Here is a 13,433-nt window from a genome sequence, read left to right as displayed (position 1 = left end):
ATATATAGTTGTATTTAAAAAATGGGTGTAGGAAATAAATGTAAACTAAGGCGAATTACATTGTTAACAGCTAATTTAATTAGTAAAACATCTTACATAATATGCATAATATGCATAATATGCATCTCTCATAATTTGCACTTTTATTTATTTTTTAACTTTGTTCTGTCGATTAATTAATTCGTTTCTTTTCGTCAACTTTTTTTTAGGTGGCTACTGGAAGAGTCAGTGTAGCTGCGTAGCCACGATGTCTCGGCCAATGGGTAACACAGAACATGACAAAGATAATTTGTCTTGTTTTTACATTTGAATTTTCGCTTTTATAGAACTTGTATTTCTAGCTTGTATTTCTACCCTTTGGCCCAAACGTGCCCAAACGTGGATGTGGCATACCACAAAACGATTTTATTGACAGTGTCAAAAAGTGGACGTAGTACGTAGTTCTATATCCACGTTTGGCGCTGATACCAGCTGATATACTACATCTACACTTCGGTCGCACCAAAAAGGCCATGGTGGCTGCTCTCAGGCTTCTCTCTGCTCAAAGAATAGGTGTGTGCCTGTAGGGTGCTGTAGGGTTACGATCGTGGGTTCTCGATCGCAACAAAGTCGCGTGGACATTCCAATTTCATATTATGGAGCCGTATGATGTGATTGTCAATCAACCGGTGGTTATCGACAATGTAAGTGCCCGGCCGTAAGGTCAGTCTTTCTCGCGTCTCTAGAAAGCTAGCGATGTGTCAAACTACAATGTCTGCCGTCATCAACGACGACGAGGACTCGTCACTTTAAAGATGACAGTCGAACGCTTATTTTTGCATTGCCGGTTGATTTTTATTTATTTAATCTTTAAACATGAACGTCGTTTGTGATTACTATCGATAATTCGGTCGATGATAATAATGATAATGATAATGATGATGATGATGATAATAACGATGATGCTAAATCTTTCTTTGGTTTAGAATCTGTAGTGTGATTATTACATATGATTTTGTTCTGTTTAGGGATCTGGCGTAATCAAAGCGGGATTTGCAGGTGATCAGATACCTAAATGCAGATTTCCGAATTAGTAAGTAGAACAAAAAGAACATTATTGAAATAAGTAACAGTGCTTTCTGTTTTATGAAGATTGCTGTCGACAAGTTATACTGATGACGTATATTTAGTCTTTGATTTAATTAGGTATCAACTAATTAGTAATTTACTCAATCAATAGAATTATTTAGAGCAAAATTTTAACTGTATATGTGGCTTTATTTTAGAATTTTTCAAAATAATAGACATTATTTGATAAGTTAGCGTGGTCTACAATACATGGAGTAAGCATAGAGTAAGGAGTAAGAATAGGGGTAACAATTTGCTATATAATTTTCTACGATTTTATGAAACTAACAATATTATTTGCACTATTCACAGCTATTCCTGTGCTCTAATTGGCTGGGCGTAAGCGTAAAAGATGGAATAGGAATAGGAAAAATTAATTTATTTGCCTTACAGCCTTATGCCTACTGTTATTACTTCTTACTCCACATCTACTCCATGTATTGTAGACTATGCTTTAAGCGAGGTGTACAATAGGTGAAGTAAGCATGGAGTAAGGCGTAAGAGTAAGTTTAAGCAGGCATAAGAACGTCACTTCTGGCATAAGAGAGCTGGCGTAACAGTGTAGGCAAAATAAATTTTATTTCCTACTCTTACTCTTACGCTTATGCTGTTACACTCAGCCAATTACAGCAGTTTGTCTCCTATCATTGACATTGCTAATTGGCCATATTTCTTACGCTTTATCGTTTTAGACTGTTGTAAGCATCTTACGGCAAAATCGTTACTCCTATTCTTACGCCTTACTCCATGCTTACTTCATGTATTGTAGACCTTGCTTAAGAGTTGATTAAAATTATCCAGAATTTGAAAATTATCTTCGAATCTATTCTTTTTTGATATATTTTTTCCGAACAAATTAAGAACGTGATTATAACTAATTAATCAAAAGATTATTATGTTAAAAATATATTATAGAAATCTTCGAAGAAAATTTTTAGTTTATACATTAATATGTATCAACATTTTAAAAAATGTATGTATTATTTTTGTCTTTAGCATTGGGAGGCCAAAACATGTACGTGTTATGGCTGGTGCTTTGGAGGGAGATCTGTTTGTGGGTCCAATAGCAGAGGAACATCGTGGCCTTTTATCTCTTCGATATCCAATGGAACATGGTGTAGTCACAGATTGGAACGACATGGAGCGTATCTGGTCTTACGTTTATAGTAAAGATCAGTTAGCTACGTTCAGTGAGGAGCATCCAGTCTTGCTTACAGAGGCACCTTTAAACCCCAGAAAGAATCGTGAGAAGGCAGCTGAAATATTTTTCGAAACATTTAACGTCCCAGCTTTATTTGTTTCCATGCAAGCTGTACTTAGTTTGTAAGTAATCTTCTGTGATAATTAGCCTTATTTACTAAAATTATTTACTATTTTTTACTTCTAAAATTAAAATTTCGAAATTATATTATTGTTATCATTAAAAGATTATTCTGAATTTCATGACAATGATATTTGTTATTTATGAATACAGATATGCGACAGGCAGAACCACGGGAGTAGTTCTAGATGCTGGCGACGGTGTTACGCACGCTGTACCTATTTACGAAGGTTTTGCTATGCCTCATAGTATAATGCGAGTTGATATAGCAGGACGTGACGTTACAAGACACCTTAGGCTACTTTTACGTAAGGAAGGTATCAATTTCAAGACCACGGCGGAATTTGAAATTGTTAGAACGATTAAAGAGCGAGCGTGTTATCTCGCCAGCAATCCCCAAAAAGAAGAAACAATAGAGACGGAGAAGTTTCAATATGTGTTACCTGACGGCAGTCACTTGGAGGTAATAAAATAACTTGAACTGATAATAAGTATTAGAAAAGTATTAATCGTACATAACTTTGAAATAACAAGTTTAAATTATTCTTACATGTTTATGTATGTCTTATTTGATATAGATTGGTCCAGCACGATTTAGAGCTCCTGAAGTGCTGTTTAGACCAGATCTGATAGGTGAGGAATGCGAAGGCCTTCACGAAGTATTAACGTATTCTATTCAAAAATCTGATTTGGACTTGAGAAAGGTTCTGTTCCAAAACATCGTATTGTCAGGAGGGTCGACATTATTCCGCGTAAGTATAAAAATCAATATATATGAAGTAAAGAAGGAATAAAAAAATATTTAAAGACTAGACTGAACTGGAAAATATGTAAGTGACACAATAGCATTGAGATCCGCTCTGATTGTTTATTCGCCTACCCCTACTTGAGTTGTGTTAAAAATTGTTCTTTATTTATACCAAAAAATTATTGTACTAATGTAACGAAATTCTCATTTTCTATTTAGGGTTTCGGTGACAGATTATTATCGGAGATTCGTAGAATGTCGCCAAAAGACATTAAAATAAGGGTAAGGAAAACGAATTAAAAAATGAAAAAAGGAATAAGACTAAATAACAAATTAAAAATATTTAATATAATTAAAAGCAGCTTATATATTATGTGGATTTATTTCTGTTACAACAGATATCTGCGCCTCAAGAACGATTGTACAGTACTTGGATTGGAGGTTCTATTTTGGCTTCTCTAGACACCTTTAAAAAGATGTGGGTGAGCAAGAGAGAATTCGATGAAGACGGTATACGGGCTATTCATCGTAAAACATTTTGAACTTAATTTAAAGAAACTTTCAAAAATGTTATATAACGAATAATTTGATTGTAATACGAAATGATGGCACACACACTCGGCACGATAATAAGATGTATTGCAGCAAGCATAATTCATAATTTTGGATAACTCTTCTAATTTCTATCATTATTTTAAGAAGTCATTACTTAGACATTTCTAATTATATTTTTTAAGGCTCACACGATACATAATGCAAAAATTGTTTCAACTTATTTTCGCTTTAATTGATTAATGTAACTATTTTGATAAATATATATGTATACATGGTTGTGTGAATATACATAGAGACATGAATATTTCTGCAAAGACTGTATAACATGGTAAAAGTAAAAAAAAGCTAGCACATCTCACAAGACTACTTAAAATGTAAATAATGTTTTTTCGAATCAAATGGATTAATTATCAATCATAAAATTCCGAATTATTTTATAACTTATTTATTTATATTTATATATTTATGTTGTGGGCCCGTTCCTACATTACACTCCTCTATTACAAGAGAACATACATGATCTTCACTTATTAAGAGAGAGAGAGAGTGTTGTATTTTGTCTTCAATATAGTGAAGTATTCTGTAATTTCTATGTGCAGCAACATTTATCCAAAGTATTTGTAAATATGTATGCTTTCGTAAAGAATAAATCTATAATCTTTACATAAACACACATAAGTGCACGTGATTAAAATATGAATTTTTACAATTACATTGAGAGATTTGTAGCTTTACACAATTGATTTTAATATACCTTTTATCATGCATGAGCTATATTGATTTTTACATGTATATTAAATGCTGAAGGAGAATATAATCTTTGATATCTTTTATTTATATGGTATGCTTTAACTGTGATAAGAATAGGGATTTAGTTATCAGGAAATTTATCGCTTTTTCTTATCGCTATGTAACAAAAAAAGACGATATTTGAAAATAATAAGCAATAATTTAATTAGAATCAATTCAGTCATATAATATCTGTTAGAATTGTATGTTACATATATATAAATATATGCTTGCACTGTTCGAAGAAAAAGATTATCAAGAACATCAGAAACTTAATTGTTGACAATTATTTAACGTCACATATAATGGAAAAATACTCAAAAATAAGAGATGCTATACAAGAAGTATTTAGAAAATGCGCGCCTGAATCAATATATTATTTAAAAGACAATTTGTAAAGGCATCTACATTAAAATTAGTGTTAACAAATGTTTATACCATTTTTAATTATTTAACAAATGTATTTTTGTTTAAATAAACAATTGTAAGATATACACTTATATATATATATAATTTTATATGTATAAACTAATCGAAAAAACCACATAACATGCATTTTGTTAAATAATGTTCTATTGGCCTTTTTCTATATTTTTATATATTATGTTACTTATAATTTTTTTCTAGACTTATTTTCAATAATATTTGCAAATTTAATCACAATGTACTTAGTCATGCATAATTGAACATTCATTAAATATGTGTTATATAAAAAATACATACATATAGAAATCTTCTAAAATCTTTTAAAAGATCTTTAGGCCCTCTACAAAATCAAATTTAGATAAATGACAGTTATATTTAACGCTATGGTTAAACTTGCATTGCAATCCATTTCGTGTTTAACTGGAGTTTAGCTAAACTTATAGTTGATAAAACTTTTAAAGGTTTCTCTTTCTTTTTAAATACAGAATGGTTATTGAAAATGCGAAAAGAGCAAGTGTGCTAGAAATGTTAGGATCAGCTAGGATCTTGATCTTGTATAGGTTAATTATGTGTGAATGTAGTGTCAGGATTCGATTAGCATTTAGCGTTAAACTCGAAACGAAATGGGGAAAAACGAAATACAAAGCAGCAGTCACCCGATGAATAAGTCTATGAGAACTTGTTTTGCTCACTCCAGAAAAATCTGCTAATAATAAGTGACTTTCAATCACATAAAATCGTAACGTCAAAAAAAGCTGATGATTCATTGGTCATAATAGTATTGTTTCTGAATAAAAGTTAATGTATTATGATTATTTTATTTCTTGTTTATTTTACATATCCATTAAATACCAATCAATAACATTATGTTAACATTATATTAATATTATAATTTTTTCAATAATTAAAATATAACATATATATATGTTCTCTACATATGTTGTTACTACATACATATATTCTGTTACAAAATGCAATCTGCGAAAGTAAAAATCCAATAATTCAATTAACTTTTATATTTATACCGTTGTTTTATGAAAAATTTCCTCGATTTCTGTTAGCACCACAGCAACAGATACTAATATTAATTAATACTTTTTTGTGAAACGTTTAATAAATCGCGATACTGCTGCAATATAACTCCAAAAAGCTAGATGATAATTTTTCACAAATGCAGTATTAAATTTTGGTTAGATTCATTAAACGCCCAAAATTCGGCGTTTAACTTTGACCGTAGAAAATCAACGTTAACTAAAGTTTAATGCAGTTGTGGAATAGAGCATTTTTGTAAAACTATAGATTTAACGTAACTGTTTAAAGTAAGTTGTAGAACCGGGTCCCGTTTTCAAAACAATTAATGAACATATATACATAGAATAAAAATATATAAAATTCAAAGAGAAAATAAGAAGGCACATATCTTTGAACTGTTCGAAACGAATTTCTATCGGAATTATTCCATTTTTTATAGAAAACACAATAAAAATCTAGAGAATCAATCAAGTAACAAATCCGAAAGAGAGATGGAAGATCATGGAGGAGATAGAAAAAGGATTTTTCCTTCTTTAGGAGGAATCGCAGCGCTGAGCATAGGAGGCTGCATTCAAAAAGCGCATTATTAGCATAATTAAATTTTATATAAAACTATTCGAGGAGACACTTTTTGGCGCTGTGAAATCAATGATGAGTGAACAGGCATATTACTTTTTAGTAGTATATTGACATTTGCATCATATCAACATTGAATATATTGGGACGACAATTTTACTAATAATGTATCATTTGGGCAGCGTAAGCTACTCGAAAAGATGAACTGCTTATAAAACGCTGTTGTCAGCGTTAGTGGTCCATTGCAAGTAATGAAGCAATTGCAAGTAATAATAGTAATACTTCCATCTTGAGGTTTGTTCGTAGCTCAGTAGCTGCACTGGTGCAATAAGTTAAAGTGAGATAAATTTTTTTTTCCATTCTAACTTACTGCATCAGGGCAGCAATCATGTAACTTTTTCCTTAGGGCGAAAACGTGAAAAGTGAAAAGTTTCATGTAATTATCTCTTTCTATTAGTGTTGAATAGAAAGAGACTTGAAATTTTTTACTTTTCACACGTTTCCACCCTAGGGGAAAAATTACATGATCGATTCCCAGTGCAGTAGTGCAGCGAAAAAGAACAGACCATTATTATTCTAACTTATTGCATCAGTGCAGAGATAAAGAATAGGCCCATGGTCTAGTTGGTCATGTCATTGATGATTTCTTTATGTCCAGTTATCTTGCGGTTAAAATTATCCAGGAGATAAACTACCATCTATGTACGTAAATTTGGGATTTATCCTTCGGATAACTTTATCGAGAAGTGAAGAAATCGGGCATAATTCAGACGCGATCGCCTGTTTGATTCGTTCTCCTTCTTTGGGGGGGGGGGGGATCGAGTCTAGTTATTTCTTCGCGAATCATCGTTGCGGTTACGCAAAAACATAATTACTAGTATCAAGTTGATACCCCTGGCTGCGTGAGAGAGCGCCCTCCCCTTTTATCACGGAGGGTCAGCACTGGTCAGCACCAGCAGTCTCTCGTTTGGCCGGTTCATGACACATACCAACCGAGTGTGTTCGCGTTCGCTCGGCTCCCTCTGTGAAGCGCTGCCCATCTTGGCCCCTTGGTATATTGAATGATCGTGTGCTACGTACTACGTATATGCTGGCTAGCGGATTGAGCCGCTGTGGCGAGGCGTATCGTAATGGCCGCGACTTGATTTGCAGGCAAAGGCCTAAAGTGAGGCGACGCGGAGAGGCGTGAGCGATTGCAAGGGAGGAGGTGGCCTGTGTGTGTATGTGTGTATAGATTGGGTGGAACGCGAGTGAAGCGAGTGATTAACGTCGCAGTCCGCGCGTAATCGTCGTCGTCATCGTCGTTATTATCATCACCATCGTCATTGTCATCGTCGTCGTCGTCGTCGTCGATAACTACGACAGGGCTCCGGAGCTGCTCGCTCGCTCACTCTCGAGGGCGAAGGACGGTTTCGTGCGGGCACAACCGTGCGTGTGTACCGCGTGTTGGTGGACGAGGCGTGTTCTCTCGCTTTGGTTTCTTCTTGCGCAGTATCCTCTTGCATATTCGTGAAGTATCGTCGCGACGAGCGCGCTCCTCTCCTCACACACACGCGCGCGCGCGCGCGCACGTGTTTGTGCCTGTGTAGGTTGCGCGTGGTGTGCATACGTGTGTGCGTGGGTGCGTACGTGCGTGCGTGCGTGAGGTTGCACTCCGAGGACCAACAGCGGTGCACCGATCGGGCAACAGCAATGAACGACGACAGGAGTGAGGACGATCCGATCATGGACTTGTTGTACAGCAACTGGGAACAGCAATGCGTCGAGGCGGTCGAGTCCGAGCCCGATTACGAGAGTCAGCTGCACAACGAGAAGGAGATCTACTCGCAGCAGATGTGGACGAAGTTCCAGACCACCGCGTCGGCCATCGCCCAGTTGTACAAAGGTAATTGCACCACGTCTCGGGCCACGCGGGTATCCCTTCCTTTCCTTATCTTTCATTTTTCTTGCCTCCTTATCCCCCCAAGGTCGCCTCCTCTTTCCCCTCCTCCGTGCGCGTTCCGTCTGTTTTTCTCTCTCTCTCTCTTTCTCTCTCTTTCTCTTTCGCGTAAGCTCCATTTTGTCGCGCCGTTACGAGAGCGAATGATTTCTTTGGGCCCTCGTGGCTCTCGCTCTTATAATCCGTAAATATCGATCAAATTCCTTTAATCTGTAGCTCTTTTTTTTCTTTATTATCTCTCTTTTCTCTTGCAGACCGCACGCTGGGAGTCTCGCTGTGGGTACCCTTTCAGACGGCTGCTGGAACCGTCACAGCATTATACAAAGGTGTGTGTGTATGTGTATGTATGGTGTGTGTATGTATGTGTGCACGCTCCGACTTATGGTGCCCCATCGTCAACAATGATTGCTAGAAAACGACATGACGGCTATCCCCCTTCCTCTATTCAATCCTCCCCACCCCCTCTATCTCGTCCCGTTCCTCGCCCCCGCCCTTCTTCGCCTTGGCTGCAGCGCTCTGAAGCGTCACCTCCATGCTCTCCAATCTTTGTTCCTACTGTCTTCACCGATGCTCCCGTTCGGCCTCTATTGTACCGTGGACATGCCGTGCGTGCGACCGTCAATACAGATGAAAATGTATCCTCCCCTCCCTCCACTTATAATGGCTGACCGCTCAGGGTCAGCTGTTCGTTGGATATCGAACGTAACAAATGATGAGATTAAAGTGGCATGGAGAAATTCATGGATTGACGACTATGCATACTTTTCTCTCTATCTCTTTCCATCGGGATGGACATGACGCCTGGATCAACGTGCTCGTGTAAATCATCACCTTGGGAGAAATTAACTTTTAAAGTTTTTTTTTTAACGACTTGAAGTTATCGAACTTGCTGACATGGTGAAATATTTATGGGGAAGATGCACCATTACAGCTCTCTAATGAATTGAAAACTGTATGGATTATTTCTGATATTTACTTTCCTGACCGTTTGGTTTATAGGTTATATAGCTCAGTCGATAAATTTATTGGTTGCTCTCTTTGTCTACGTTATGTTTGATACTGATACTGATTGACTTCTGGTCGTCTTTGTGTTTAATTATACATGGACATGTGTTTAATCCACTAGAATTGTTCCAGTGCCACATGTTTATTGAAAAAGTACTTTAATTTTTTATTTAGGTTCTCGATCAGTAGATCAATAGATAGCATGTTTCATATATCCTTTTAAAAGAGAGTATTATCACGATTAAGCTGGAGTGCCCTTCAAACTTAGTCGGGGTCGATAATGTAGAGTCATTTGTGCACATTAACAAGATTTTATATGTATAATTCCTTTATAGAATACATAGAATACATATTTAAAGATCCTTTTCCAGAATTAAAGTACATGTATTAATATCAATTTGTGAATTGGATTTTATATCAAGAATGAAAAAAATTTGTTTCATATCGCTCTACTTATCGACTTTTCACGCGTATATAATCTAAATTTTTGTAATGCAATTTAGTCTCAATTATCAAAATCTAATTTGTGTAAAGAAATCATATAAACTGAATGGTATTTAACAGATCGTTATATAGCATATTTTGTATTACTTCTTTTTAGTACTTTTTCAAATTTAATATTTAAAACTTAAGTCACTTTTGTAATATAATAAAACAATTATCAAAACTGCATTTAAAAAATCTATTTTTATCTGAGATTTTGAATAAAATTCCTTGAGTTCTTAAGGAATTTTTTTACAAAATTTGTGTAAACATCCTGAGTTCGAAAACATATTGAATGTGTATTGCATGAAATCTTAATAAAAAATATTGAATTGAAGAGAGAAATTAGATTAATTTTTGAGCCAGAACATAGTTATTGATATCTAAATGTGAGTGATGAGTTTATAAGTAACATTTATTTTGATATCTCTTAAGAATCTAATTGTTTATATTATTAATAATGGTAGAGATAATGCAACATGTTCAATTTAGTGTTTGCAACAACATAGAGACAATGTTCTTCCTTTATCACACTGTTATCTTGCGCTTCTCATGTTTTTTGTCGTTATTAGTTTTTTCCTCTTTAAAGTATTAAGAATTTTTATTTTTTATATATTTTGGTTTATATTTATTTTTTTGTACTGTTATAAGATTAGGTAGAAAAAAAACAACAACTAAAACATAAAACTTGTATTGAATTCTTTTTTATATGATTTATTTTATTTTATTATTTTTATGTAGTTTTATAATTGGCACATATTTTTATTTGCCAATCTATTTATGTCTATCTGTATAATTAATCGAGAATTATCTAAATAGATTCAATGGACTATATGAGGCGATGCAGCGATTTGGGAGTGGAAATGGGCAGACAGAAACGTTGTAAAGAAATAATGAATTGGGCTAGGAAAAAAAGACGTATGATTCGCAGGGAAGAGCTTCTTGCATATCTCGCTGGAAAACCACCTCCACCTCGTTCGCATCCACACAGGTTTAGTTATTGTAGTTTTTTAATTCCAAAATAATTTAATTTAGATCATCTTACTATTATATATATGTTTTAACATGTATTTATAAACATATAAATATAATATATTGTTACATTAAAAAAATGAACAAATCAATTTATAAATTGGTAATTAAATAAGTTGAGTACTTATCAAATTAAATGTAATGTGTTACAGAAGTTCACCTAAACCACGAATGATGGTGTGCGGGTCCCCATCGTCGCAAAGTCAAACAGCGAGTATGGTTATCGCTCCAGCACCGACAGCAGGTACTGATCCAGATCCTGAATTACACACGTTTAGAGAAGCATTGTCGGGTATGTTATTCACTAATTTAATTTTGTAAATTCTGTGTCTTTACAATTATTCAATATTAGCTATATTATTTATTTCACTAGCAATATTTCTACTTAATTTTTTTAGCTAAAGTATTTATAAATTTATACAAATATTATCAAGCAAGAACTAAGACTCAACTCTGACCATTTAAGACTCTTTTATACTTATTTGCAAAACATATTGTATAATATACATTTCGTTTTAAAAGGCCCAATTATTTTTGGTTGAGTCTTGCATAAAAACAGAATCATGCGACGAAGAATTCAAATTTATACGAAACGATATATCTGTAACAAAAAAAAACATAAATTTTTTCAGGCTCTCCAGTGTCTCGGCGTAGTGGAAGACAAGCCGAACTGTCGGCCTTTATTAGCAACGAATTGGCTCGGCATCACAAACGGCCTGCTTCGCACGATGTGGATATGGGATCACCCACGCACAAACGTACGCGTACTACACTGTAACGGCGCGCGACATGTACGGTAGCTTTACTCCCTCGTTCCCTGTTAATTAATCGTCCTGATTAATGACTAATAGCTCATCTCCCCTACGTAACTTCTAGTTATGTATCATTTGAGGGAAACGGTAGTGGTTTACACTGCCAGATAAGCACGTTCGTATGTGTCTCCGATAGCTTTTACTGCCGTTTTCGATTTACATAACATTTCAAAATTATTCTCACAAAAGTTCTGTAGAGTGCGCATGTCTAACGCATAAAATTAAAATAATGTACTTTTAATATCGAATAACATATTTATGGTATATTCATTTTGCGTATATAGTATATCGACTAACATTTTATTCACGTTTCAAACGTTTTTATTTCCTCTTATACGCGATTTCGTGAAATTTGTACTATATATATGTATATATGTATATGTATTTATGTACACTGAGAAAAAAATACTAAATAGATTCAAATAAATATTTCTTGGAATAGTACTAATTGCATTATTTTATAGAAAATTAATAATATTTATTTAAAACTAGTTTTCTATAATTTAGAAAATATTACTTGTTTGAAATAAATATTATTGATTTTCTATAAAATATGTTATTAGCACTATTCAAAGAAATATTTATTTGTATCTTGCAATTTTTTTTCTCAGTGTATTTTTTTGTTATTTGATACATACAAATTACGCAAGTGAGAGCACACGAACGTGTTTTACTACCTATTGTTTAAAGTGCCCACACACAAATCATTGATATCTCTGACTTTACGTGCAAAAATTTGTATATGAGACTGTCATTTTGCCGATCTGTAAAAATTAATTTACGAAACATTTTTTTAGCCACATGTGTGACATTTGAAACGTTAAGTCTTTAAGCGTCAATACGTATATTGATATGTATCAAAATCTAATGACTGATAAGCATTCTATCAATCAATATTGTTAATTCTTCAATATTTTCCTTGTATAAATTACGGAAAATTGTGAAGTTCTCATGAAACAAAAATGGTTTTGTGTTAGAAAATTGATATATAATTTATGTCAGACTGGAATAAGAAGAACATACGAGTGCAAAATACTATCTCGCATAAATTAAAAATCATCAAGTTGTTCATTTAAAAGATTGTTCTTATTGTAATATAATTGTTTGAAACTAATCCTCTTTGGACGTTTCTTAATTAATGAAATACTTATTTGTTGATAATAACCGATAAAAAATTAAGAAATAGTAGAAAATGATGATAATGCGATAATAATAAATTTCAAATTTTTTCTATTTTAAGTTTTATTGATCAAAAATTGATTCACCATATTCTTGTTGAAATGTCTCCGAATGTATAATAAATTTAAGTTTATTATCTTTCTTGTATAATATATACAATTTTCTCGTTACATCTTTTATTTTATAAATTCTTTTTTATCCTATCTGTTATATTTTATTATGTGTGCATCATAAGATGAGACGGTTATTACCCATATTATTTGGGTTTTTATTTTATATATCTAAATTTATACGTTATTATAAAATTATTTATAGTTTCCATACAAGAGATTATGGTATCGAAATCTCTTCCCCAAAAGAGAATGTACAGTAATAAAATTTCATTTTTTAGTTACATGAAAAGTGTTAGCTTTGAACGAATGTTACGAA

The 13,433-nt window shown here is 33.6% G+C and overlaps 2 protein-coding genes across 2 annotated transcripts; both read left to right on the top strand.

Moving 5' to 3' along the window:
* The first annotated feature begins 78 nt into the window (after positions 1 to 78).
* Positions 79 to 5,022, top strand: LOC105834336 (actin-related protein 1). The gene is made up of 7 exons (XM_012676734.3): positions 79 to 683; positions 1,008 to 1,072; positions 2,104 to 2,430; positions 2,582 to 2,891; positions 3,007 to 3,180; positions 3,396 to 3,458; positions 3,575 to 5,022. The coding sequence occupies exons 1-7, from the start codon at positions 636 to 638 to the stop codon at positions 3,716 to 3,718; spliced, it is 1,131 nt and encodes a 376-aa protein (XP_012532188.1). The 5' UTR covers positions 79 to 635; the 3' UTR covers positions 3,719 to 5,022.
* Positions 5,023 to 8,246: 3,224 nt separating this feature from the next.
* LOC105834337 (UPF0472 protein C16orf72 homolog) lies at positions 8,247 to 12,269 on the top strand. Its single transcript, XM_012676735.2, has 5 exons — positions 8,247 to 8,439; positions 8,748 to 8,819; positions 10,801 to 10,972; positions 11,166 to 11,305; positions 11,646 to 12,269. The coding sequence occupies exons 1-5, from the start codon at positions 8,247 to 8,249 to the stop codon at positions 11,789 to 11,791; spliced, it is 723 nt and encodes a 240-aa protein (XP_012532189.1). The 3' UTR covers positions 11,792 to 12,269.
* The last annotated feature ends 1,164 nt before the right edge of the window (positions 12,270 to 13,433 follow it).

The sequence above is a fragment of the Monomorium pharaonis genome, chromosome 6 (genome assembly GCF_013373865.1).
Source record: "Monomorium pharaonis isolate MP-MQ-018 chromosome 6, ASM1337386v2, whole genome shotgun sequence".
Classification (NCBI taxonomy): domain Eukaryota; kingdom Metazoa; phylum Arthropoda; class Insecta; order Hymenoptera; family Formicidae; genus Monomorium; species Monomorium pharaonis.
Note: the sequence above shows the minus strand (reverse complement) of the source record. Positions and strands in the feature narration are given on the sequence as shown.

Coding starts and splice junctions, on each gene's coding strand:
- LOC105834336 (XM_012676734.3), top strand. CDS start 636: ATGGAGCCGTATGATGTGATTGTCAATCAACCGGTGGTTATCGACAAT. Junction 3,181..3,395: donor GAGGGTCGACATTATTCCGC/GTAAGTATAAAA, acceptor TTTTCTATTTAG/GGTTTCGGTGACAGATTATT. Junction 3,459..3,574: donor CAAAAGACATTAAAATAAGG/GTAAGGAAAACG, acceptor CTGTTACAACAG/ATATCTGCGCCTCAAGAACG.
- LOC105834337 (XM_012676735.2), top strand. CDS start 8,247: ATGAACGACGACAGGAGTGAGGACGATCCGATCATGGACTTGTTGTAC. Junction 8,440..8,747: donor CATCGCCCAGTTGTACAAAG/GTAATTGCACCA, acceptor TTTCTCTTGCAG/ACCGCACGCTGGGAGTCTCG. Junction 10,973..11,165: donor CCTCGTTCGCATCCACACAG/GTTTAGTTATTG, acceptor AATGTGTTACAG/AAGTTCACCTAAACCACGAA.